Raw genomic sequence first — 25,215 nt, 5'->3', positions numbered from 1 at the left:
GCATCATCCAGAACTAGACACAGTCCTCCAACTGAGGCATCACCAGTGCCGAGTAGGTGAAACAGTTAATTCCTGTGCCTTACATACAACACTCCTGTTAATACACCGGTTGGCGGGGGGGGTTGTGTCCCAGGCCAGCAGTACTGCCTAGTGGAGATAGTCCAGGCTGTGTCACCCAGTGGTGAGAGTCAGTGACTGCCTGTCTGGTGGGCTAGAATCAGTGGCAATATTGCACAATGGCAAAAGTCTGTGGCCACCGTGGTTCCAACCCAGGGCCCTTCAAAATAATGGTCCCAATATGAGACCTAGGGGTGGGTGTCCTTATGCCTGTTTCCTGAGTTACCTCCTACCCCTGCTTCTTTTCCTCTGTCTGCACCATGAGTCTGTCTTGGGGACCCCCTTGGAGTCCTCTTGGGTTGCTCTCCAGAATGTCTTCCCTTCTCTTCAGTGGCTCATCATCCTCGGCCCTCACAGTTGAAAGGCCTGCAGCAGCTTGACTGTAAATTAGAAAGCTAGAAAGCACACTCATAAGCATGAGACTAAGCATGAGTCTTCCTCAGAGTCCCCATCAAAGAAGTCTGACTTGGCTAAGAAAGCCTACCGGCTTGGGCTATAAGGACTTAGGAGCTCCTAAGTTCCAGTGGCACAACAAGAAAGCCTATAAGCCTTAGGCTCCATCAGTACAGGACCGTGTTCTGCCGATACCAGCTCCTTCCAAACCCCGGGATCTGATGAAGTCCAGTCACCGCCAGTTTCGGATACCACCCTCCTCACCAGCCCTGATGGCCCAGATAAGCAGAACTCCTCTCACATCAGTGAGATCTGAATCTGTGAGTAGGATATTTTCACTCTTCCAGATCTGGAATGACCTCCTCCGTCAGGCCCCTCCGTTTCCAGGGAGATAATATCATTTCTGAGAGAACTGACTATTGGAAGGAGCTTATCACCCCTTCCATACACAGAATACATCTCCCCTCCAGTGGCACCAACAGTACTACAGCTGGCACCGGAATCAGCCTTCTCATTGAGAGGTTCTGAGCTATCCAATGAACCACTCTTCCCTTACCCTACGTATCCTCCATCACCAAAAAGACTCTCACAGGTTTAGGACCAACGTCCACCTTATCTCACTTGGAGCTGCTGGTACTCCCTGCCATGGGGGCACCCGCAACCACCTCAACCCCTCCTACTGGCCATACTGGGGGTCTTGGGAGCCATACCCCCTGCAGAGTCTATCTGATATGCCAGGGAGTCACCCCTTGTCTCCCCTCTAAGGGCATGCTCAGATCTGCCCCCAGATATGACAGAGGAACATTATGCTCTGGGTCCTGCATTTCCACCAAAGCCAGCAAGACTAACATCTTCATGCCCAGATGAAGCAGTGACTTCTACATTCCCCGCTGCCCAATGACTTCAGGCCGTTCCAGAACCTTTTCCGCAGAGTTGCTGGTGAGCTTCAGATTCCCCTTTAGAAAATCCAAGACTCCCAGCACAAACTCGTAGATATCCTGCATGCTTCCGGACCCAACAGAATAACTCTCCCTGTTACTGGAGCCAGCTAGGACAGTTTGGCACACACTTGCCACCTGCCCTCCTACCCCCAAAGGAGCAGAGAAGCATTATTTTGTGCCAGCCAAGGGTACATAATTTTTGTTTTCTCACTCTGTTTCTAATTCACTGGTGGTCCGTGCTGTTTCTGAAAGAGCTAGACAGCAACATCCCCGGTCTACTCCTGCTGACAAAGAAGGCAAACACCTGCAACTGCTGAGAAGACAGGTCTTCTCGTTATCCAGCCTCCAGTTCAGGATGGCCAGTTACCAGGCTCTACTGGCTAAATACCATTTCCTGTACTATGCAAGGTTTACTGACAGCCTTCTGCAACAGGACAAAGCTCATTTTCAAGCTCTGATTGATGAGGTCAAACTGATAGCGAGGACTGGCCTCCAATATGCAGTTGATGCTGCTGATATCTCTCTATGACTACTGCCATCATCATGTGCAGGAAGTCATGGCTCCATGCATGAGGGTTCCCTAGGGAGGTCCAAAATACCATTGAAGACCTCCCCTTTGATGAATTTCACCTCTGCAACCAGAAGACTCATGAGCGTCCCTCTCTACCCTGAAGGATTCCAGGCCTACCCTCCACTTGCTGGAGATATACATGGCTTCCATCAGAGGGTTCAAAAGTCCTAGCTTCCCTACACCCTGTGCAACAGGCTCAGCATCTCAGTCTCAGCCCCCGGCTTGACGTTATGTTTGATGGGATCTCAGGAGCCACTAAGCAGAGCACCTGCCAGTCTCCTCTCTCCCCCCAAACTTTTGGAGGTCATCTAACACTCTTTTTCAACACCTGGAATGCAATAACAATGGACAAGTGAATGCTGAACATCATCCACCCTGGCTCTACAATAGAGTTTGCATCCCTACCTCCTCCAAAACTCCCTTCCCTGCCTCCCTTCAGGGACCGCTCTCACGAGAGTATACTGAAACAAGAGGTGAACTCTATACTGCAGCAAAGAGCAATAGAACACGTCCCTCCACAATACCCAGGGAGCGGGTTTTACTTGACCTACTTCCTGATACTCAAAAAAGAAGGGTGGTTGAAGACCAGTCCTCGACCTCCGCCATCACAACTGTTTCATTCGCAAACTCAGATTTTGCATGGTCACACTGGCATTAATAATTCCATCTTTAGAAAAGGGCATGTGGTTCACACCTCTCGATGTTAATATCATGGAGACATTCATCCCACCCACAGATGCTTTCCGAGATTCATGGTAGGCTTTGACTGTTCTCAATACAGAGTACTCCCCTTTGGAATAGTGACTGTCCCAAGAGTCTTTACCAAGATATTCTTGGTGGTAAATGGCCTACAGCAGATGTTGTGGTCTCATTGTCTTCCCCTACCTTGACAACTAGCTTCTTGTCACCAGGTCCCATCAAGAAGCTTATGCATCAGCTTCTGTGATGCTACACCTTCTCTCTTTACTGGGAGTCAGTGTAAATATTGAAAAATCTGTTCTCTCCCTGACACAATCTCTGGACTTCATCACGGCAACCTTAAATTCTATCTGTAGTGTAACTGCCCACAGACAGGTTCCAAACCATGAACAATATCTTAGTTCATGTCACAAGCAAGTACTGGTCAAGACATGTCTTTCTCCTTGGTCATATGGCCTCATGCACCTATATCACCCCGTTCGCAAGACTCCACCTTCGTAGCCTTCAAGCTTGGCTGCAGGCAGTATACCCCCCGAGCTGTCATTCCATGAACCTCATGGTGACAGTTCCAGCCAAGGTACTGTCTTCCCCACTGTGGTGGACAAATCCTCATTAGGTGTGTGTCGTCTTCCTCTTTTGCCCTTCCTTTCCAGACCATCATTACGGATGCATACCTATTAGGTGGGGGAGCCCACATGAATCATCACACAGCACAGGATGCCTCGACACATCAATATTCTGAAGCTGTGAGCAGTACGGAAAACATGCAAGTCCTTTCTTCAGTTCATCTACTTCACTGTGTCCTTATAATGTCGGACAACATTATGACTGTCTTCTGTATCAACAAGCAAGGTGGAGTGAGATCTGCCTCCCTCTGTGCAGAAGTAGTCAGTCTCTGGAACTGGTGTATCAGCAATCAGATCACCCTATCAGCAGTTTACCTTTCAGGGAAGCAAAATGTGCTCACAGATTCCTTCAGCAGAGATTTCACAGTTGACCATGAGTGGGAGCGCCACAACTCGATATTGCGCAATATTTTCACTCTATGGGGAACACCAACCAGGGATCTGTTCGCTGTCAAGCAATCAGGAAATTCACCATTACTCCACAGGAGCTCTAGGTCACCACTCCCTGGGCAATGCTCTCCTGCTTACTTAGTCAGACCAGTTCAACTATGCCTTCTCTCTGCTACCATTCCTGCCACAAGTGCTATCAAAATCTGGCAGGACAGAGTGAGGGTGATTCTGATTGCTCCCCTCTGGCCCTGGTTTCCTGACCTCCTATACCTGTCATCCCAACCACAATCATGCTCCCAACGTGTCCCAAGCTCTTGATCTAGTGGAACAGCAAGATCAACTACCCCAATCTTCATCTGCTCCACATCAGGGCTTGGTATTTGGATGGGCATCATTCTTAGAACGCTCATTCTCCACCGTTCTACAAGCCCTCCTCTCCAATAGTACTACTAGACTCTACTGGAACATGTTACCTAGCTAAATGGAACCACTTCTCTTCTTGAGCACAACAAAGACATTCTTCCAGAGATTACTGATATTCCTCTCATCTTGAACTATATTCTATCTTTGAAGACATCAGGTTTGTCCATCAGCTCATTCCGAGTCCACTTGGTGTTGATCAGCACATACCATCCACCTTCTCAGGGCTACTCGGTCTTCACACATCCACTGACCAATAATTCTTCTCACCTACACAGAAGCCTATTCCCCACTGGGACCTGAATGTGTTTCTCTCAGTATTCACCAGGTCTCCCCTTTGAGCCTTTAGCTACTTGTTCAATGTCCCTCCTTTTTATGAAGGTTGCTTTTTTTGTAGCCATCACCTCAGCAAGAAGGGTCGGTGAACTTGGAGCGATGATCGCAGATCCTCCATACACTATATTCCCTAAGGATAAGATTTCTTTACGTTTGCACCCCAAATTCACCCCTAAAGTAGTTTCAGAATTTCACCTTCACCAATCCATTCACGTACCTGTGTTCTTCCCAAAACTGCATGCTTCCGCAGAGGAACAAAGACTCCATTGCATCAATGTTTGGGAGGTCTTGTCTTTCTACCTACAGAGAACAAAACCCATCAGGAAATGCCCACGTTTGTTTGCACTATAACAGAGTCAGAGGGCACACCATCTCCACCCAGAGAATCTCAAATGGTTCTCTGGCTGCATTCTACCCTGCTATCAGCTTTCGAGCCTCCTTCTTAGCTCCTACACATGGAGTAAGAGCTCATTCCACCAGAGCACAAGCAACAACTATGGCATCTCTTCAGGAGGTATCCCTCCTGGATATCTATGAAGCATCCATGTGGCGCTCCATTCACACATTTGCAAGACATTATGACCTGGTGCAGGGCTATTCTGCTGACTCCTCCTTGGGGACAGTGGTACTTTGTTCAGCCCAGTATTTACATCCTCACGCCCTCCTCCTACTTAGATACTGCTTGTCACTCACCCACAGTGGAATACAATAGGGACCATCACTCAAAAGAAAAGAGGAGTTTGCTTACCTGTAACTGGAGGTTCTTGGAGGTGTGTGGTCTCAATCTGTTTTCCACTATCCACTCTCCATCCCTTCTGCTTTGGATCTTATCTGATTTATGGCAGAGAAGGAACTGAAGAGGCGGTTGGTCCACCACACTCTTTAGCCCCTCAGTCGGAGGCACAAGGTGACCCAGGGTGGCATGCACAGACCAATGGACATTACTTCCAAATTCTCCAGCTCCAGGCACATGGTGCACATGTATAACCCACAGTGGAATACGGATCGGGACCACACAACTCCAAGAACTTCCAGTTGTGAGTAAGCAACCACCTCTTGAAATCATAAGTTTTAATCTTGTTTTGCATTTATATATTTTTTATTTTCCTAATGAGAGCGAAGATTGATTATCATTGGTTGGTAAAACATGTTGATTTGCAACTAAATATTGCCTTTACATTAATTTGGTAGTTCTTGCCAACCAAGAGGAAACACTATATCTATTCACATTTATTTAAGAAATTATGTAGTTTACCATACATTTATTCAGATTCTTAGTTTTTCCATTTTTTATTATGTCAGAAATGGTGAATGGTGCATTTCCTATTTATTAGAGGATTATATGTTTACTCCAGATTTGTGTCAAGCTCTGTTTGGATAGCAATTGGAATTAAATTAAAATGCAAATAACAGCATTTTTAAAAATGATTTAAAATTACCTTAAATGTGCAGGATGCATAAGAAAATTTTTATCAAAACATAATTTGTGTTTAAAACTGACCTACTAAGCAAAGGAAGCCTTATCTGTAGTTAGTTAATTTAACTCATTGTTTCTGGTCACCATGGCCAGGATCTTCAAACAAAGGCTATGTTCAGACTGGTGGCGGCAAAATCGCCACTGCCAGATCGATCTTTCGTGATCGATTGAGCAGTCAGTGAGACCTGCTCAATCGATCAGGAAGTCAACTGAGTAAGTCCACCCCCTCAAGTAGCGTAGCGCTGTTCCTGTCAGCTCAGTGCAGTGAGAACAGCGCACAGAAGGGAAGCAGAGCAACTGACGTCAGTTACGCAAACTACTCTGTGTAGTTTGCGTAACTCCCGTCGACTGCCGCCGAATCACGCGATAAGTGTGAACCAGCCCCAATTAAATAAGCTGAAGAAAGTATTCTCTCTGCACCTGAAGAAGAAGCTACTGCTGTCAAAAGTTGGATTAGCACTTCAACAAACACTGATTCCAGGTGCTTAGCAAGTCACTTCCATCAAGTCAGTGGTTTGACTTTTTTTTAAAAACTTTGGCAGCAAATGTGTACTTTTTTTGAATATTTTTTTTAAATCATTTCAATAGATTATAGTAACTTTAGGCCATACGTTGTCATCATTTCAAATGTACTTTTAAATGTTTATTTTTTAAAAAGTAATTTAAATTAAATATGGTCAGATTTAAATACAAATCTGAGATTTTTATTTTTTTTTTAATCATTTATTTTTATCCACCCTGTTAGAGACAGTATGTTTTCCTTTAAAGACATCCATTAAGGATGATACCCTTGGGAAAGTGGCATAAAATGAGGGCAGGTAGAGAATATGGCAACACACATTCACGATGGTGCTTCTTGTATTTGTTGAGTTTGTCATTTAGATGGTACACTGACAAATTTGAAAGAGAGAAGTTGCATTTATCATCAGTTTCCTCACAGTGTATCTGACATACTAGAATTACTTTTTTTTCTTAAGTATAAGAAAACACTGCAGGATCTCAGATAACTCTTGTGTGGAAACTAGTGGTAAGTGTTGCCTTTTTAATGAGATGTTCCAGAAACATATTTCAGTAAAGAGCTCTTTGTAAGTAAAGTTGAATTTATTTCTCAAGTTAAGTAAACCTTTGAGTAGTTGAAATCGTAAATCAAATATCTAAACTTTTCTAGAAACATAGGTTAAGTTTGATGGCATTGCCTTAAGAATTTGCAGGGAAATTATATGAATAGAAATGCATCTATGATTACTGTGGCTAAAAATATGTGTAGTTTGGGAAAATATGCCTAGTTTTGACTTTCCTGACCTTCTGTGAATTCTAACTGCTCAGAGTACTCAAGCAGCTGTATTGACAGAGAGTCAAAAATATCTCTTGATTTACTCCATCTATGGGTTGGTCTTCCCATTGTAAAAACAAAGACATTTTTGTGAGTTATTTATACTCTTTGTGTTGAGCAGATTAAAACTTCCCAGTGGCATTTCCATTTTATATTAATTTTTTCTAGTGGGGATTCTAAGGCATCCAAGTGTGAGCTCTGTTTCATCTGATCGATCTTTAGCTAGAATAGTCCCAGGATGTTTTGGTAAGGGGGTCAATGCCTCTTTATGGCAAGGACTTTGAGATATCTCAGTGGACTGAGTTGGGGTTGTGAGGCAAGAGGCTTAGCCTCCGTTATGAAAAACATGTCATTTAAGTCTGTGTGTTATCCCCACCCCATCTTTTTGGACTCAGTAAATGTTAGCTAGTCGGATACCAAGGTGATGAATGTGACACATACAGGCAGACAAGAAGATGAGAATGTTAGATTCCCTTTTGGGGGTAGTAGCTGGGTGTTCCAGAATATTAAAACTGGCACAAATTTTTGTTATCATCCACTTCTAAACATCTGATATGTTTCCAATCCATTTGCTAGTATTAGAGAATCAGCCCACCATATTACAAACCTCTCCAAGTATATTACACACAAAGAATTCACTTTTTTAACTTGGAGACATGGCACGTGTCTTGAAAAATCATCATCTCCTGTTCATGTTTATGGGTTCATAGAGACTGATTTCTCAAGCTGCTCAAGTGATATGTGCCCTGCATCTGAAATATGAATCTGACCCTAAATGCAAAGCTACTGGTGGCTTTTGATAGTTTCAGGAATGATTTTTTTTTAACTGTGATTTCCTTGGTCCTGAGGAAGGAAAAAGAGGAACAGAATGATTTTCTCGCTTCATTCTATCTGTTGGGCTACCCTAGCTAGAGTTTTGCTTCTGCAGCAATGGTATAAGAATTACTGTTAGTAAATTCTTTGTCCGATTTTGCATGGTATATTTTTGTTCAGACATTAGTCTGTTTTACTTCAGTAGCGGTGGATTGAAATAGCAGCAGCATTTTAAAAATCTAGTTCTGTTGCAGTTAGACTAGATTAGCTGTTTTCTGTTTTTGGCTGAAAGAGAAACAGCAGAGTTTTAGTGTCCAATCAAGCAGAATTTATTTTTGAAATGAGCAGGAAAGTTCCCAGATTAGAATGGACTGCTACATCTGATCTCATCCTGTGCATGTGTAATTCTGAGTGTTTTTAGTGGACTAAACCAGGAGGTTAAAACTTTGAATGAGCTTCCTTATTACACACTCCTGAATGGTGGTAAAGACATGGGAATTGCTCCTTTACAAGATTGATTAGCTTGTCATTCTGGAGAGGTTGATATGAAAACAATCAGACCTATTCAGAAACCTGAAGAATCTATGTAGCATGCAGCTCTAGCAAATTTTTAACTCCTGTTCGAAAGCTGCATTCTAAGTATTTTTAAAATGGCAAATATCCAAGATTAATAATCCACATAGCAGAACTGGGAGGAGGCTGCTGTAGAGGCAGCAGTATTATGTTATATATATATATATGTATTCTGTAATAGTCAGAACAGTGGTAAGTAGCAAACTAGTTTTTACTAGTGTTTTATATTTTGATGAAATTGTAGCTTTTGGCCTGAATAATAAGAGTCTGAGGTAATACCATCGCATTTCTGTTTGGCTGAATTTATCTATTAAATGTGTTCCTAGTTAAGCTGAAATGTAATAAGTCGTCATATTTAAAATTTTCTTTTTAATTTTTCAGTAGGACTAAAAGATTTTCATGCCTTCATAAAGATTATATCTGCAGCTTGTTTTTTCAGAGATGCAATAGAACATTTCCATATGAAAAATAAATGTTGCAAGTATGTGCTTGATTAATTGCCTCTTGGGATTTCTCAGTATAATTATGCCTTGTGCCACTAGATCAAAAGAAATGTTCACATATGAAAAACTCTTCTGCAGCATCACCCATAATTTTCTAAAAACGTCTTTCATTACCATATATCTTTGCATATCCAGATTGTTGTGTTTCAGTTGCTAATTTTGCAATGGTATTTTCCCTCAGTATTAGTTTTATGAAACCTAACCAGCCCTCTCCCTATTTAAAAGCAGACTTATTTATCTTGTAAATTCCTATCAGTCTGCAGGCTGAGATCCATTAATCTGGGGGTTTGAAAGAAATTTGGAGATGGGGTCCAGTAGACACTGAATCAGAATATTATTTATCTTCAGTGTAACATTTATTTTCTCCTTAGTACAATACTGGAGGAAGAGAAGCTGCAGCAAGAAGAACGAATGAGAATGGAATCCAGGCGACAAGTCACGGTGTCCTGGGATTCAGGAGGATCGGATGAAGCCCCTCCCAAGGTAGCCAAGATTTTTTTTTAACATATACTTTACATTCAACAATATTATTATTTTATTCCATTAACCTATTAAATACTGTTCAGTGAAGAGAGAAGCCAGAAAACTCCCTCCTCTTGCCCTATTTGCTAATGACACTTTATTAATTTTACAATACTTTAGATAGTTTTCACTTTAAGGACCCAGCCTCTATATGCTGAGTTAGTAGAGCTGATTTGTACAGCAGTTTTATGGTGTTAGTTCAGACTGTTAGCCAGTACTGTACTAACTTTTCTCTTGTTTACCTCTTTTCTCGTGGTCATGTAACTTGAAAAAAATTAGCATAGTTTGCCATTAAATTGTTTTGCCTGGGGCTAAACATTTTTCCCCTTTCTTTCTGTCTGTGTTACTTCTTGTAAATTAATAGCTAGTGAGATCCCTGATGATTATAAAGTCGAGTTTACAACATAATAGTGAGTGGATAGAAATGAGTTAATTGCATTTTTACTTTATTCTGAAGAGAATGTTAAGATTCCTCTCTGAAGGTTTCCTTTTTACAGTTTAAGGGATCCTTATGTATTTTTGTATTTTCATTGGTATCTGTCTGTTTTGCATCTGAACACCACTGCCATGTAGTCTTGGATCCTTATCCTGCAAGGCACTGAGCAGATCCAAAGTCCACTATCTTCAGTGACTCTTCATAAGAGCCATTGTCGCCAATATTTTGAATAGCTCCTCCTTAAATTCAGTCACCATACCAGTGCCAAATACTGGTTCTTTCTTGACCATGAAAACCTGAAGCCAGCAGCTGCTGCTCTATCAGCTTGTTTTTTCTGCTTCGGCCACACGCATCCCTAAAGAGCCCTGGTAAAAGGCAGGGACTTTTTTTTTTTTTTTTTTAATTTAAACCCATCTTTAGCTTGTTGCCTGAGAGAGTTGTGAGCCCCACTTCTGCACTTTAACAGGGTCAAGAGGATAAGAAACATGGCCCAAGGAAAAATGGTTTGAACTTTTTGTTTTAGAATGAATGCAAAAAAGCCCATTCATCTATTTAGTCAACTAAGATGGAGGGCAGGTCTACACTTAAAACACTGCATTGGTGCAACTGCAGCGCTTACGTGAAAATGGCTCCTATGAAAGCTCTCCCATCAACGTAGTTAATCCACCTCCCTGAGAGGTGGTAGCTATGTCAATGTGAGCTAAGGTCGGTATAACTAGGTCGCACAGGGATGTGTATTTCTCACACTCCTGAGTGACGTAGGTATGCCAGCATAGGTCTGTAGTGTACACCTGGCCTAACTGTCATGATCTGGTGCTGTCATAGATTGTCATTAATATATGCATTGGCAAAAGCACATAAATTGCATATAATAACAATGGTGGTTAATAATTTAAAACATTGTTTGATGAAGGGAGTAAATGTTGTCTTCTTATAGCTTAATCTGATGGATAAAATGCTTTTTTAGTGTAATAAATGAAGAATTATAATTGCATTAGAAAAGCACATTAAAGTCTTTGCAAGCAGTGGTTTAATGAGCTTGGGACCTGATAAAGTATGCTGGTTTTGAAATCTGATACCCACATTATTGTGCACCACTTTCTATTTGAGGGTTTTAGATCATTTTTGTTCCTGTTCAAGTTATTCTCTTTATATATGTGACTCTATACATGTGAAATTTAACTGCAGGATTAAGGCATCGCTTTACACTGTTTCTCAATAAAATATTAAAGATGTGTACTGATGGTATGAAAACCAGTTAGTTGAATTTTGTGAACATGGGATTTCATGCTTCTTTTAAGCCTTTGATCCTTAGAATCCATATCATTTCTTCATTATGGCATTTGGTTGTTTCTTCTTTTCATTGTAACAGAGCTTCAGCCCCATTATATAGATACAGTGAAGGGTTTAGGCTTCAAACTCAAAACTGTATGTATACCAATAGACTCACAACAAAGTTTTTATCACAACAGTTCGTACTGTGAAATGACATATCCACATCTTGTGCCTATGTACAGCTAGAAACCTTGCAATCAAACAGAAATGTTGTCGCAATAAATCTTGTTGACAACATTCTGTATGAAGTGATGATGAAATGATGCAATTGCAGAGATGGTGTATTGGTTCCTTTTATGATCCCAGGGAACTGCATCAGCTGATTCGCTTGGTGAGGGTTTTTGGAGGGTGTTTTTTTCTCTGCACTTGATTCTTTCCTGCTCCCCTGCAACTAGCGACACTGTCTCCTCATCTCTAAAGAAATGAAAATCTTTTGAAGGCTGATGTTGATAACATATCCTTGTGAAGAAGTCAGCAAACTTGCCACCAGTGACGAAGTAGTGGTGCTGCTCTTTCTAGATGACAAAAGTATGTCACTGTAAGCAATATCTCCACCATTTGGTAGCCACAGACAGACATGGTATACAGTTTCCAGCAAAAATTGTGTGCTCCTCGATGAATAGACACAGAATAGCAGGCTTCTTTTCATATTGCAGTGTATGTTAGTACTTTTTTCACCATTGACCAGACAATGTACAGCTACAGGAAGTGTTGCACTTAATCCTAAAGAGGAACGTGATTGATTGTCTTAATGCCAGGCAAGGAGTCTCATGGCCACTTGCTAGCCTACCACCTATACTTAATGCTGCTGTCCATTCTAAGAGGAGACATTTCTAGCTGCTTCACTAGATTGGGGATGGGTTACAAAACAACACATAAATAATCCAAGGTGCCTTGGAATTCAAATTTTGATTAAAATTTGGGGCAGTTAATTACATGAGCTGTGACATTAACAATTTGAGCACAGGGAGTGTCTCAGGATAATTTCTGTGAATATTCGTTCCAAGAAATAATTCAGGTTGCTTTACCTGTGTTCATTTTAGACCAATATACTAGCAAGGGAGTTAACTGTCAGCAGCATTCACCAAAAATTGATGTGAAATGTTGACAAATATTAGCAGGAAGCATATTATGAACTTGGAAACATGAGCATCCACACCTGAAACCTGATTTTTAATTATTATGCTTAAACAGTGTGTCCTCTCAGAACCAACCCATAGTTTAGGTTATTGGATACTCTCAGACAGCTACTCACAAAGAACCTACAGAACAAGAGTTATTAATAGAAATTGTTCAGCAAATAATTTTGAATAATAAATTTGAGACTATCCTAAACTGTTTGCAAAAAGAAAGACGCAAAATTCATTGAATGAATTATTCACTCAACTCTATTGTTTCCTACAATCTTTATTTTGCTTACATTTTGAAGCTTGCTTTCATGAAGTATCTCATATAAGTTTAGTAGTATGAGAAAATTTGCCTTTCCTGAAAATAACTTGCTTTGATTGTTGTATTTTACGTATATGGTTGTTATATTTAAAAAGTGCATTCTTTTATATTTATAGCCCAGCAGGCCTGGTTACCCCAGTCCAAGATCTAGTGAAGGGTTTTATCCTAGTCCACAGCATATGGTACAGCCCAATCATTATCAGGTAAAATATTATTAGTCTTTGTGCCTGCTGTTTTAAAATATAGTTTATCATCCATTTGTATGTAGTGGGTCTCATTCTCCTCTTGCATATACCAGTTTAGCACCACTGTGTTCAATGGAAGTACTTCTGATTTACACCAGTGTCAGACCAGAATTGAGCCTGGTAGGCTGATACCAAATGGCAAGCAAGTCAACTGCTTGTCTGACTCTCTAGTCACTAAAATTAGTTATAAACTTTTTTCATATTTATCGAGGAAGTTCAGTGTTCATATAACATGCATGTGACAATTTACACTTAGCTAACAAAGTTACTTGCATGTCAAAATAGGACTCAGTGGTCTAATTACTTTGGCTTTATTCAAGCTGTGAGCCCCAGTGATTTCTTTGAAGCATTTCATGTTCAGTTGGGTTGATAGCCCTCTCCAAATGCTAACACATAGTGTACTTGTCTATTTAACTTTGGTCTTGCCTCATCAATGTAACTCTAAAACATCTTTTGTCATGGAATTGTTTAAGAATTCTTAGATTCGCTCAAAGCTGCAGAGCATCCAGATTGAAGCAGCATTTTTTTTAAATGAAAATACTTCAGTCTCATTAAAATTACTTTGTTTTTTTTCTACAGAGAAGAAATTGTCAGGCCATTCTGCAGCTATGATAATTACATGCTGTCATTCAGGATTTAAGCTTGTAATATACACTAGGGGGTACATTTTTAGCATAGTTCATAGGGAGATATGTGCACGATTCCTATTAACATTAATAAGAGCTGTGTGTGTAATTTCCTATGTTGAAGATGTACTGATTGGTATGTTTTTGTTCATTAAGGGATTTTGATGTCCTCTGCTAATAGGGTTGAAACATAACTTTAGTACTACTTGAGGACGCTTGCTCTCACACAATAAACGTGGTTTATTAAAGCAGTATTTGTGGGTATGTCGTATTTCAGCTTGAATTGCTGACTTCCTTTTCTTCTGATTCTCTATCTTCTTTTCCTTTAAAAATAAAACGAGGCACTTACTATTATGCTCTCTGATTTGGCCACATTAGAGAGAATCATAACACATGGAGGAGCATAATGGGGGGCCTCAATATGATCATCAAGAATTTCCTTTTTATAGGTCTCTGGCTATCCTGGTTCTCATGGGATACCAGCCATGGCAGGCAGCATTTACCCTGGCCAGGCATCTCTTTTGGATCAAGCAGATTCCTGGAACCATAGGCCTCAGGAAATATCAATGTGGCCACCTACCATGGAGGTAATATGAATTTTCATCAAGTTTATTGCACATTGTACAGTAATTGCATTCTAAAGCTTTTTTTTTTTAATTGCAAATACAACTCTAAAGTTTAATCTAGGGAAACTAAGTCGATTTTTCTGGGCTTTTTGAAATCGTTCACTTAAGGAAAGAAGGGAAAGCTGTTTATCAGTAAAAGTAGTGGAATGGGAATCGTGTCCTTGGCTCTGCCACTGGTTTCTTACATAAGCTTGGGCAAGCTGTGGTACACCTACGCCTGAGTTTACTCATTGTTAAAATGGGGATATTAGTACATACCTTCCTTCTAGGGGGAGTTGAGACTAAGTTAATAGTTATAAAATGCTTTGAGTGCCTCAGACAAAATACACTAGAGCAAAGTTTTTAATACTTATTATTGGAGGGGGAAAGTTTATACTAAATAAAGTGTATATTAATTCATCGTCCATTATAAAATATATACAGTGTTAGGGACACCTAGTGCATTTTGTGAATACAAGGCTTCTCCGTGATTATAGCATATATCTCAGCATCCCAACACCACTAAGAGCAATACAGACTGACATATTCTTTCCCCAACCCTTCTCCCCACTTCATCCCTTTAATTCTTTTTTTCATTCCCCTTCCAACATTTTATCCTTTTCCCTTCCTTTCTCCCTGCAGCCCCTTTACCTCTCCTTATTTTCCTTATCTCTTCATGGTAGTGGTCCTCATGCAGGTCCCATCTTACTAAGACCGTTTGCTCCCTGTGGGTGATGTTCTTCTCTCTCTGCCTGTTAAGCATGAACAGAACTGAGAAGTGGGGATATTCTGCTAAATATAGGGCAGCAGAAATGTGTCATGCAAAGAAGCCCATATTTGGGCTTTTGTTTGCCTAAGAGAGCACTTGGTTGACTTGACCGTATATTCTGCCTATACTGTACTGGCTGGTATCTTCACTATATAGTTGGTGTTGTAGGATTCCTCCATGAGGTTGGAATGGCTAGTTAATGATGAAAATGTTATTGGCCAGTTTCTTCCATTCTTGCAGACGCAAAATAAATATCCTAAATCCCCAAGTAGTCAACAAGAGCAATAGAATCTGGCCCTATATGCACGCAAGGAGGGGTGAAGGTGAGGTCAATATAAGAACATAATGTATTTTGTGCATATTCATCATTAATACATTGCAGCTGGGTTTTTCACAGGCATCTCATTGAATTTCAATGGGAGTTGGACACCTGACTCTCTTTGACTTCTGTGAGAACCCCAGCCTACATTTCTTGTGGTTAGTGCTTTCAGAACCACTTTAGGAGGACAATGTCAGGTACTTTAGGACCAAATTTAGATTTCGTAAAACAAGAAGTTTACAAAATCTATTAACAATAGAAATAATCCCATGATATTTTGTACAAGTCTCAGTGGAAATAGGTGGGGAGGGAGCTTGTTTGTTTGGATGGAAACATTATCCTGAAGTGCTAGCAACCCAAACATTGTGCTAATGCCAAGACCCAGACAGTAAAACTGACAAATCTGTTTTCATCTGACAAATCTGTTTTCATCATCCAAGCTGAGTGAAATGCAAAAAAAAAAAAAAAAAAAAAGCATCAAAATTATGAAAAAGTAAAATAGATTTCTAAAATTCATTCAGTTCCAATAATAATAAACAGGGCAAGATAAATGTTTACAGCTCGAATGTGTCCCTTTTAATGTGCCACTTTAATATTTTAGTACAGCTGAGAATCATGCTTGACTTGGACTACAGGTTTTGGGTTTTCTAAATCCCTTCTCTTATAACAAGAGTTTTCTCAACTGTGTATGAAAACCATTGAGTTCCGTGACATTCTGCCATTGTAGGCAAAGGGCAATCCTTGAGCTTTTCCTCTTAGGAATCTGGCACTTTGGACATGCGAGGAATGGGACAGGTCCTACCAACACATCTAATGGAGGAGAGATTGATACGACAGCAACAAGAAATGGAGGAAGATCAGCGTTGGCTTGAAAAAGAAGAGAGATTCCTGGTAATACATTACTCAGTACCATTAATCTCTTTGGCAGTCTGCTGGACGAATAGTGAGAGAAATTGATGGGAGGGTGTAATTTAAAAAACAAAACAAAAAACAAGTGGGGAGTTGGGGAGAGTAATTTCTTTGATTTCCTAATCTCCGCAGATAAATCATCCCTTTTCTCTTCTTGCCAAGGCCATAGTCCAGCTTTTCTGGGTGAAACCCATGTCCTTAGGGAGAATCAAAACTCTAGTTTCCTAACCATCTATATTAGCAGCAAAACACAGATTCAGAGTTCAAGTTCTGGGTTCAGATGCTTACCCTTCAGACTAACAATTACTGGGAGTGCTACAAAGTAGGGATGTAAAATAGCAAACAATTAAACAGTTAATCGATAAGTATTAATATTACCATTTACAAATTGTGTTAACCGTTTAACCGTTCACTGCACATGGGGAGTGACTGGGGACAGGGTGTAGCAGGGAGAGACAATGGGGGGGCTGGGATTCAGACACGTGCAGAGGTCCAGGGGAGAACCCCAGCGGCTCAGGGTTTTTGTGCCAGTGGCAGCACCATCTGAACAAACAGCAGAGTGAGTGATCCAGGAGGCATCAGCTGAGGTGTGCCCAGGTGAAGGGTCTGGGGAGTCGGGCAGGCACGGGAGTGTCCCTGGTCCTGGGGCAGGGCCAGGAGCATGGTGGGGGGGTAGGTGGGCTCGGGAGGTGGGCAGAGCTTGGAGGTGCTTTATTGCTCCCTCCTGTGGGCTGAGGGCAGTGGGCTCCGCACACCTGGGGTGAAGAATGGAAAGCCAGGGCAGAGGCACCTCCTTGCTCTAGCCTGCACAACCAAGGCCTCGTCCCTCCCTGTCCCCGGCACCTGCCTCACCAGACAAAGCCCACTCCAGCCGCTGGAGTGTGGCCCAGGCAGCGCAGAGACCACCCCTCCCCCCCAGGTGTGTGTCTTGCTGCACTGGCCGAACAGCCCCTCCATTCCCCAACACAGCCAGCTCCCCCTGGGGGAGAGCTCCATGGCGGAGAAGCAGCAGCTGTGACCGCAAATCCTGGGGACCCCCATGCCCTCCCCCACTCACTCATGTGGTATAGCTGCCACAGAGCACACTCAACAGAGGGGATCCCAGTGTCCACACTCCGCACTGCGCCCTGGGCCGGCGCCACTCACTGGGGAAGCACACAGCATGCTGGAGCTAGGGATGTAAAATATTATATTGTTAAATGTTTAAACTACGAATTTTTATCATGTAAACGTCTGTTTAGTTAAACAATATTTTACATCCCTACTGCAAAGACAGCGCAGTCAGGCCACAGGACGAGGAACAATGCTCTGTTCTATTCTTTATAGATTCTTATGCCGTGTTTACCACTGCAGTAACTGAACACCTTTCAGTAGTGCATTAAGCATCATGACTAATATCTGTCACATGTTTTTTCTTTTCCTGCTTTTTCACTTTCCCCAGGAGGAGAAGTGTGCCCAGTGGAATGTTTTGGTTTTTTATAATGTACACATGTTGGTGTATGTTTATGTTACAGAAGGCAAAGGCAAAGATGTGCACCTTGCACTTAGAGTGGAAGACAGTGAGATTTCTGATGGTCCTTATTTCCTGTGGGAGTTTGTCCTACTGTCCTGAACTGGTCCCCAAGAAAACTGTTTCCTGCACAGATGAGCTTTACGCTTATTATAGAAAGTTCCATTGTGTCAAATGGACAAATTTGTCGACCACAGTTGTCTTCCTGGAGCTGTAGGTGGTCTCTGGACCCAGGCCACTGACTGCTTTGAAGAACCTTGAGCTTGGCTCAGTTTTCTGTGAGAAGCGAGTGGAGTGGAAGACAGGCTTGATGTATTTGCAGTGTTGCTGAGGAGACATGTTGCAGCATTCTGTACTGGAGGAGGTGTTGGCTATTTTAGTCATGAGTGGTACCAGTTGCTCATGACTCTTTCAAGCCAGGAAGGGTTTGGGATAGGATTCACAAGTCTTGGGTCAAGACTCCTTTTGGGTATACAGAACTTCTTGATGAATTAATGTACTGAACTTCAGGAATGCAAGCAAACTACTGGTTGGTGGCTGCAGACAGGGCAGATCCAGGTTTTTTGGGAAGCCTTTTCAAATGTGCATGATCTTTTCAGCTAAGTAGGATGATAGTTCTTTGCAGCTCTAGATACTCAGTTCAAACACAGGATATAGGTACTCAGAATGGCTAACCCAGTTTACCACTCTGGATAGTTCTATGAGGTGATCTGACAGCTTCAGTTGAGACTGATTGGAAGGTTTTCTTGACCTGTAATATAGCTTTAGCATCAGCTTGAAGGAATTTTATTTTTCATCCTGCCTTTATCAGCCTTCATTTTCCATCACTGGCACTCAGGTGACATTCTCCAGCAAAATTAGAAGTAGTATTGACAGGCTCTGAGAGCAGTTACATTGTACCTTCCTTAGAAGGTTGGATTGTCCTGATGTGAACCTTTTGAGGTATACAAAAGGGAGGAAATGGAGAGACTGCAAGTGGGGAGAGACACAAGCAAAATTCCAAAATCTCATTTGGTATGATTATTTTTGGTTTTTTAGTAAATGAGGGGGGAAGTATGCTCCCCTCATTTGTAGCTCTTCTCCTGCCAACTTCTTTGTATTTATTCTGATCAGAGACTTCAGGTTTTGTATTTGGATGCCAGATACAGATTGGATGGAGATTTATATATTGCTAGGTATTACAAGCTAACATTTTATTTGCATAATATATTAGAATCCATAGTATGTTGTTGAAGGAAACTGTTTAATTAACACTAGCACTTCTTGAAAATGATATTTCATTCTCCAGGTTTATTCCTGAGGAAATTAAAATGGTGGAAGGAAGTTTACTGGCACATGTCTCTAATGGGCCATAGTCATAAATACGAAGGTTAAAAGCTTCTTTTTTATCTACATTTTTTTAATGAACTTTCCTGTTAAATCCACACTGCCTAACGTCCGTCAAGGGGGAGAAATTTGTTTTTAGATGCTCTCACCTTTCCTTTGAATCTCTTACTGGCCACAAAGATTATTTTCAATGTGTCTTGCATGATTTCTTCAGCTCGCAACAGGCCCAATCTGCAGACCTTATAGGTGCATATCTCCTGAAGATGTCACAAGAGTTTTGCATGTGTAAGGGTGCAGAATCAGATCCAATGTGAGGTTTATTCTGAACATTCTTCGTGATCTGGTGAGAAATCACTGGTCTCTTCACCAGGAATTCCCATCTGTGGCTCCTGTTTTTTCTCAGAAAGAAGAGCGGAGTTCATTATTGTCCCAAGTCCATTGCTGAGTTCCACATATGCTCTGATAAGAGAACTTTTCCATTTAGAAAACCTTAAGACTATGAGTTTTGGTAGAAAATCTCTACAGAAACATGGTTCTTTTCCTGCCCGATGCACCTAAAATTAGGAGATTTTCAGAGGATTATTCCTCTTCCTGAGTGTAGAGAATAGATGTGTGAAAGCCTGATTTCATTCTCCACTGATACTGGTTTTGAACTAGTGTAATTCAGTTGATTTTAATGAAGATGTTCCCAATTTGCACTAGTGTGAGATTAGAATCAGTTCTGGTTACACAGGCAGTCTGCATACCCCTATATCCTGCATACCCCTAGCTCCTAAATACGTTTCTCGGGAGAACAGAAATTGACCAATTTCCTATTATAATACAATGAGAGTTAAGAAGAAAGACTCTATTGGGTCAGTACAACCACTGCTTACGAGGAGGAAAACAGATTTGCCCATGGACTCAGAATTTTCTGTTCTTTTTGCAACAGGAAACTGTAGCTCCAAACACAACAACACAAAAATATTTAACACTGATGCCATGATTATTGCTAGCAGGGACAGTGCAAACAAGGAATGAAATTGTAATGGCACTGAAATATAAATTACTTCATGGGCAGAGAAGAAATTATCAGTCTTGAACTTAGGACGGAAGAATCCCATGACTTCTACAGACTAGGGACCGACTGGCTAGGCAGCAGTTCTGCAGAAAAGGACCTGGAGGTTACAGTGGATAAGAAGCTGGATATGACTCAACAATGTGCTCTTATTGTCAAGAAGGCTAACAGCATATTGGGCTGCATTAGTAGGAGCATTGCCAGCAGGTCAAGGGAAGTGATTATTCCCCTCTATTCAGCATTAGTGAGGCCACATTTAGAGTATTGTATCCAGTTTTGGACCCCCCACTACAGGGAGGATGTAGGCAAATTGGAGAGTCCAGAGGAGGGCAGCAAAAATTATAAGGGGGCTGGAGCACATGACTTATGAGGAGAGGCGGAGAGAACTAGGCTTGTTTAATCAGCAGAAGAGAACAGTGAGGGGGGATTTGATAGCGGCCTTCAACTACCTGAAGGGGGTTCCAGGGAGGATGGGGCTAGGCTGTTCTCAGTGGTGGCAGATGACAGAACAAGGAGCAGTGGTCTCAAGTTGCAGTGGGCGAGGTCTAGGTTGGACATTAGGAAATAGTTTTTCACTAGGAGGGTGGTGAAACACTGGAATGGGTTACTTAGGGAGGTGGTGGAATCTCCATCCTTAGAAGTTTTTAAGGCCCGGCTTGACAAAGCCCTGGCTGGGATGATTTAGTTGGGGTTGGTCCTGCTTTGAGCAGGGGGTTGGACTAGATGACCTCCTGAGGTCCCTTCCAACCCTCATCTTCTATGATTCTATAATCAGTGAAAGTAGCTTTCATAAAACTGATTGAATATGCAAAGCAAGTTAGTACTGACAGTCTGAAATTCTGTTTAGCAATTTCTCAGCACTTGTGGCAGAGAGAACAGTGCTATATTAAGAATTTAATATTCCCTTCTCTGAATTAGCTGTGGATTAAATAACTTACATAGTTTCCTTATCTTGTTGTTTATTTTTTGAGTAAACATGCATATGATTTAATACTTGTCCTACTTTGATGCTGAGAACAGTAACTCAAGAGTAATTGATTCACTTGCTACTAAAAGAGGGTTTTAATTTTTATCATGAGAAAACCCTACCAAGATGTTATAGGTTGGCATGTCCTGAAAATACCAATATGTTTTTATTAATGAGTAACAATAATGTAAGTACAACAGATTACATTCAGTTCTTCATCCTATGCATCCTTTCTGAAAACTCCTTGTTGATATTTCCAAAACCATTCATATATCTGAGACCGGTCTTTATTAGATGTAGACAAGCAATCCACTTTTACTTTTGGAGGCTTTTGATTTACTGTAAGATTTACTCTGAATTTATCACCAGAAGGATATAATCTCTTCCTGCTCTAAAGAAACGTGTAGCAATAGCAATCACAAAATATTTTGCTTACACTTCCATTTTTGCTTAGTATATTCAGTATCTTCTGCCATTGAAAAGAACCTTTTATCAACCCCACAGTTTGAAAGGTCAAGAGAGAGAGACTTCATATTATGAAAATATATGAAGTGTTATTTGAAGGTGGTTTTGTTGCTATAGTCAGCATTAAGGGTCATGAGCAAAATCAGGGCTTGAAAAATCCACTCTCCATTGGCAAGTGATAAGCTTTTGCAGGTGAATATGAGATCCTAAACTATCAATTTTTCCAACATCTTGAGATTTCATTTTTTTATAAAATGTTTCTATCCCTTATCATGGTGTTAAATAGGCTCTGCAGGACATGCCACTTGGCTGGACGGGTTCATTTCTTAAGGCTTGGCAACTTACTGGTTTCCCTGGGAATTTTGCGCCTCTTTATCTCCCAATCCCATATGCCCTGAGACTCCTCCCCCACACTCCTGCCCCAACAAGTACCGGCAACATCCCTCTACTGCCCACCTCAGGAACCAAAGGAGACATATTTCCCAGCCCAGCTAATCATCAGAGGGGATCCACTCCCCATCCAACCAGCCACACAGTACCTGTCAGCTGCCACCACCACTGTTAAGTAGGGAAGTCTCCATAAGGTTCTAGGGAAGGGGAGCATGATGAGTCAAAAGGTACTGGGCATGGGGTAGGGAATGGAAAGCTTGAGAGATTTGGTTTGGCAGTGGAGACTGATGGATAAAGTATGAAACTGGTGGATTTTTTGGTGGGAGGAGTAAAATATTTTATCCAGGGAATGTCGCATGCATTGTTCCTGACTGAGTTGGAAAATTTTTGAGGGAGCTCCTTGTTAAAATTCTGGCAGCGTATCATTGTTCCAATGTTAGCACCAAGGGTCAGTGAAGTTTTATCACTTAGAAAGATCAAAGCTGCAATAGGATTGCCTTTAGAACTCTAGCTTTGTTGAGCCGATAACCCACAGCTTATACACATGAATAAATCAGAATGGAAATTATCTCAAGGGATTTAGACAGCCATTTGTGCCTGTCATTAGTCATTAAGCATTGTATTCTTAGACTGAGGCTGAAAGTTTTTATATTGTTGTGTTTGTATTCTAAGTTTCCAAAGTATTCACATGTACTACAGGCCAATACCTGCTAGCCCCTGGGAAATATGCTTCTTTGCAAAGGGCTATCTATATTGTTCGTTTTATATAGATAGGTATTAAAGGCCCTGATGCCCCATTGTGGTACGTATTGTAGGAACATACAGTAAAAGAGCCTATGTCAAAAGAGCTTTTGAGCTAATTGAAGACAAGACCAAATAAATGAATGTAATAGACAGCCAGAAGGAGCCAGAGGTTGGAGAATAAGGGTGATAATTGTAAGTACATGTGTTTACAGAGGCTGGCTGTGTGTGCACAGCTAGATGGTTTCAAGTCAGTTATATTTTTAATAAGATGTATATAAATTAAATGGATATTAAATGGTCCTCTGCCTAGCAATCATCAGTTGGTAGTTACCTGTAGGCACCATTGCTTTCAATGAGTTTGTTTGCATAGATCTAACCACGTGGACCTTAATAAACAATTCTGTTGCTGATGCATGAAATGAGTCTGTTGAGCAGGTTGTTGTTTTTACAGTAACTTTTCACAGTAGAGTTGTATTTTAATATTTTCCTATTTTATGTATATATATTTGCATACTCACCCTATTAAATAAGTGTAGTTATCAGTCTGTTGCTGTCAGCATGGAGTCTCTTTATTTGAGTGCTTTATGGAGAAGAAAGGAAGAGTTGGTCTTTTAAGATACTGGATTGGGGTTCAAAAGATCTAGGCCCACTTCCCAGCTCTACTACAGACTTCCTATGTAACCTTGAGCAGGTGACCTAATCTCACTGTGCCTTCGTTCGTTGTCTGTAAAATGGGGATAGTAATACTTCCTGTGACAAACGGAATTTTCTCTAATATTTTGTGAAGACTGTGTGTGCCTCAGTTCCCCATGAACTACAGGGTTACTCTTGAGGGTCGAAAGGATTGTTTGCTCTCTGCAGATGCTCAGAGAGACAGGTGTGAATGGCCCCTGGCTGTCTAGACCTTAGGTCACATATTAGTGGAGCATCTGAGAAGACAATGGCAAATCCAGTGACGGGGACTTTGATACCTATCAGTCAATGACCATGGATGGCCCACCTCTCAGCAAGAAGCCAAGCAGTGTTTGCCTAGCTGGGGAGGTGCCAGGGCAGTGCTTAAGTGTTGGCTACAGGAAGCAGTGGAAACACACATCTGAACTGGGACAAAGAGAGGACAGAGCTTTTGGGCTCTGATCTGACCAGGATGGACTCTGCTGTAACTTCCTTTTCTTCTTCGAGTGATGTCCCTGTGGGTGCTCCACTTTAGGTGTCATTGTGTCCCACGCCCTTGATCGGAGATCTTTTCAGCAGTATTTGCTCGGGTCGCGTGCGCAGCTGTCAACTCACAGCGCGGTTGGCGCGTCTTCTAGTGCACGCGCAGTCCGAGCCCCTCAGTTCCTTTCAACTGTCTGAGAGGGAGCGCTTGTCAGCAGTCAAACTTTACTCATCCTTAAAAAATTTAGAGTTAGTTATTAGCTTAGTTTAGTCATAGTTAAATCTGTCTTAGTCAGTTAGTTACTTATCTCTTTAAAAAAAAATCAAATTTATTTTATTTTTCTTTTCTCTGAGTAGCAGAGATTGAAGGAATAAGAGATGCCAGGTTCCCCTGGTTTTAAGGGATGTACCTCCTGTAGGGAGGCAGTGCCAGTGTCGGATGGACAGTCACTCTGTGTGCGGTGCTTGGGCGAAACCCATATACCCCAAAAGTGCACACATTGCAAAAACCACAAAGCAAGGGCCAGAAGGGACAGAGACCTGAGGTTGAAGTTAATCTTGATGGAAAAATCCCTCAGACCTCGTCTGACGCAGGACTGGACAAGCCTGACCCAGAACACTTACCGAGAAAGAAGGCTTCATCTCCCACCTCTAGTTCTGCAACAAAGAAAAATCGTTCTCCTAGGGGTCTGTCTCCTAAACAAAGTACCAAAGAGGCAAAGGGATCCTCAGGTACAATACGACCATGCCTTCCAAGGACTCTAAACGTCCTGGTCAGGAGTCAAGTGACTTTAAAAAGCTGTCCTCCTCCAGCAGGGCATCACATTAAAAATGGTGCAGAAACAGGATGACCAACCATCACCGGTCACTATGGCATCATCATGTCCAATGGCACCTAAGAAGAGTACTGTGCTGAGAGAAATTATGGCACCTATGCCGGCACCAAGATGGGCCACAGAACCGACCATAGAGAATGTGCCGATCATGGTACTGGTGTCCGCCCATGCACTACCCGTGGCACCGACACCTAGTGACGCACTGACCGCGCCACCAGCTTCTGACACTGCACCGGTCTCAGCACTGACTACTAGAGCGGAGTCAGTCGAGACTATGGCACTGACCTCGGCACCGTTGGGCAATAGGAGGTGCAAACAGCACAGTATTCAACCAGTTCACACCTCATCCCCAAGATCC

At 41.7% G+C, this 25,215-nt stretch overlaps 1 protein-coding gene across 5 annotated transcripts in view; it reads left to right on the top strand.

Moving 5' to 3' along the window:
• The window catches only part of PTK2 (protein tyrosine kinase 2), a 340,248-nt gene that overhangs the window by 294,926 nt on the left and 20,107 nt on the right, over window positions 1–25,215 (top strand). For 4 of the 5 annotated variants that reach the window (XM_067558327.1, XM_067558323.1, XM_067558322.1 and 1 more), the window contains 4 exons: window positions 9,564–9,675; window positions 13,051–13,137; window positions 14,255–14,392; window positions 16,258–16,389. In XM_067558327.1, coding sequence (XP_067414428.1) covers window positions 9,564–9,675; window positions 13,051–13,137; window positions 14,255–14,392; window positions 16,258–16,389 — 469 coding nt within the window. The remainder of the gene's footprint in view (window positions 1–9,563; window positions 9,676–13,050; window positions 13,138–14,254; window positions 14,393–16,257; window positions 16,390–25,215) is intronic. The other variant, XM_067558324.1, reaches the window with a different exon arrangement.

Source organism: Emydura macquarii, unplaced genomic scaffold (genome assembly GCF_026122565.2).
Source record: "Emydura macquarii macquarii isolate MOO-44397 ecotype Brisbane River unplaced genomic scaffold, CSIRO-AGI_Emac_v2 contig_1947, whole genome shotgun sequence".
NCBI lineage: Eukaryota > Metazoa > Chordata > Testudines > Chelidae > Emydura > Emydura macquarii.
The sequence above is the reverse complement of the archived record's forward strand: the minus strand, read 5'-3'. Positions and strand labels throughout refer to the sequence as shown.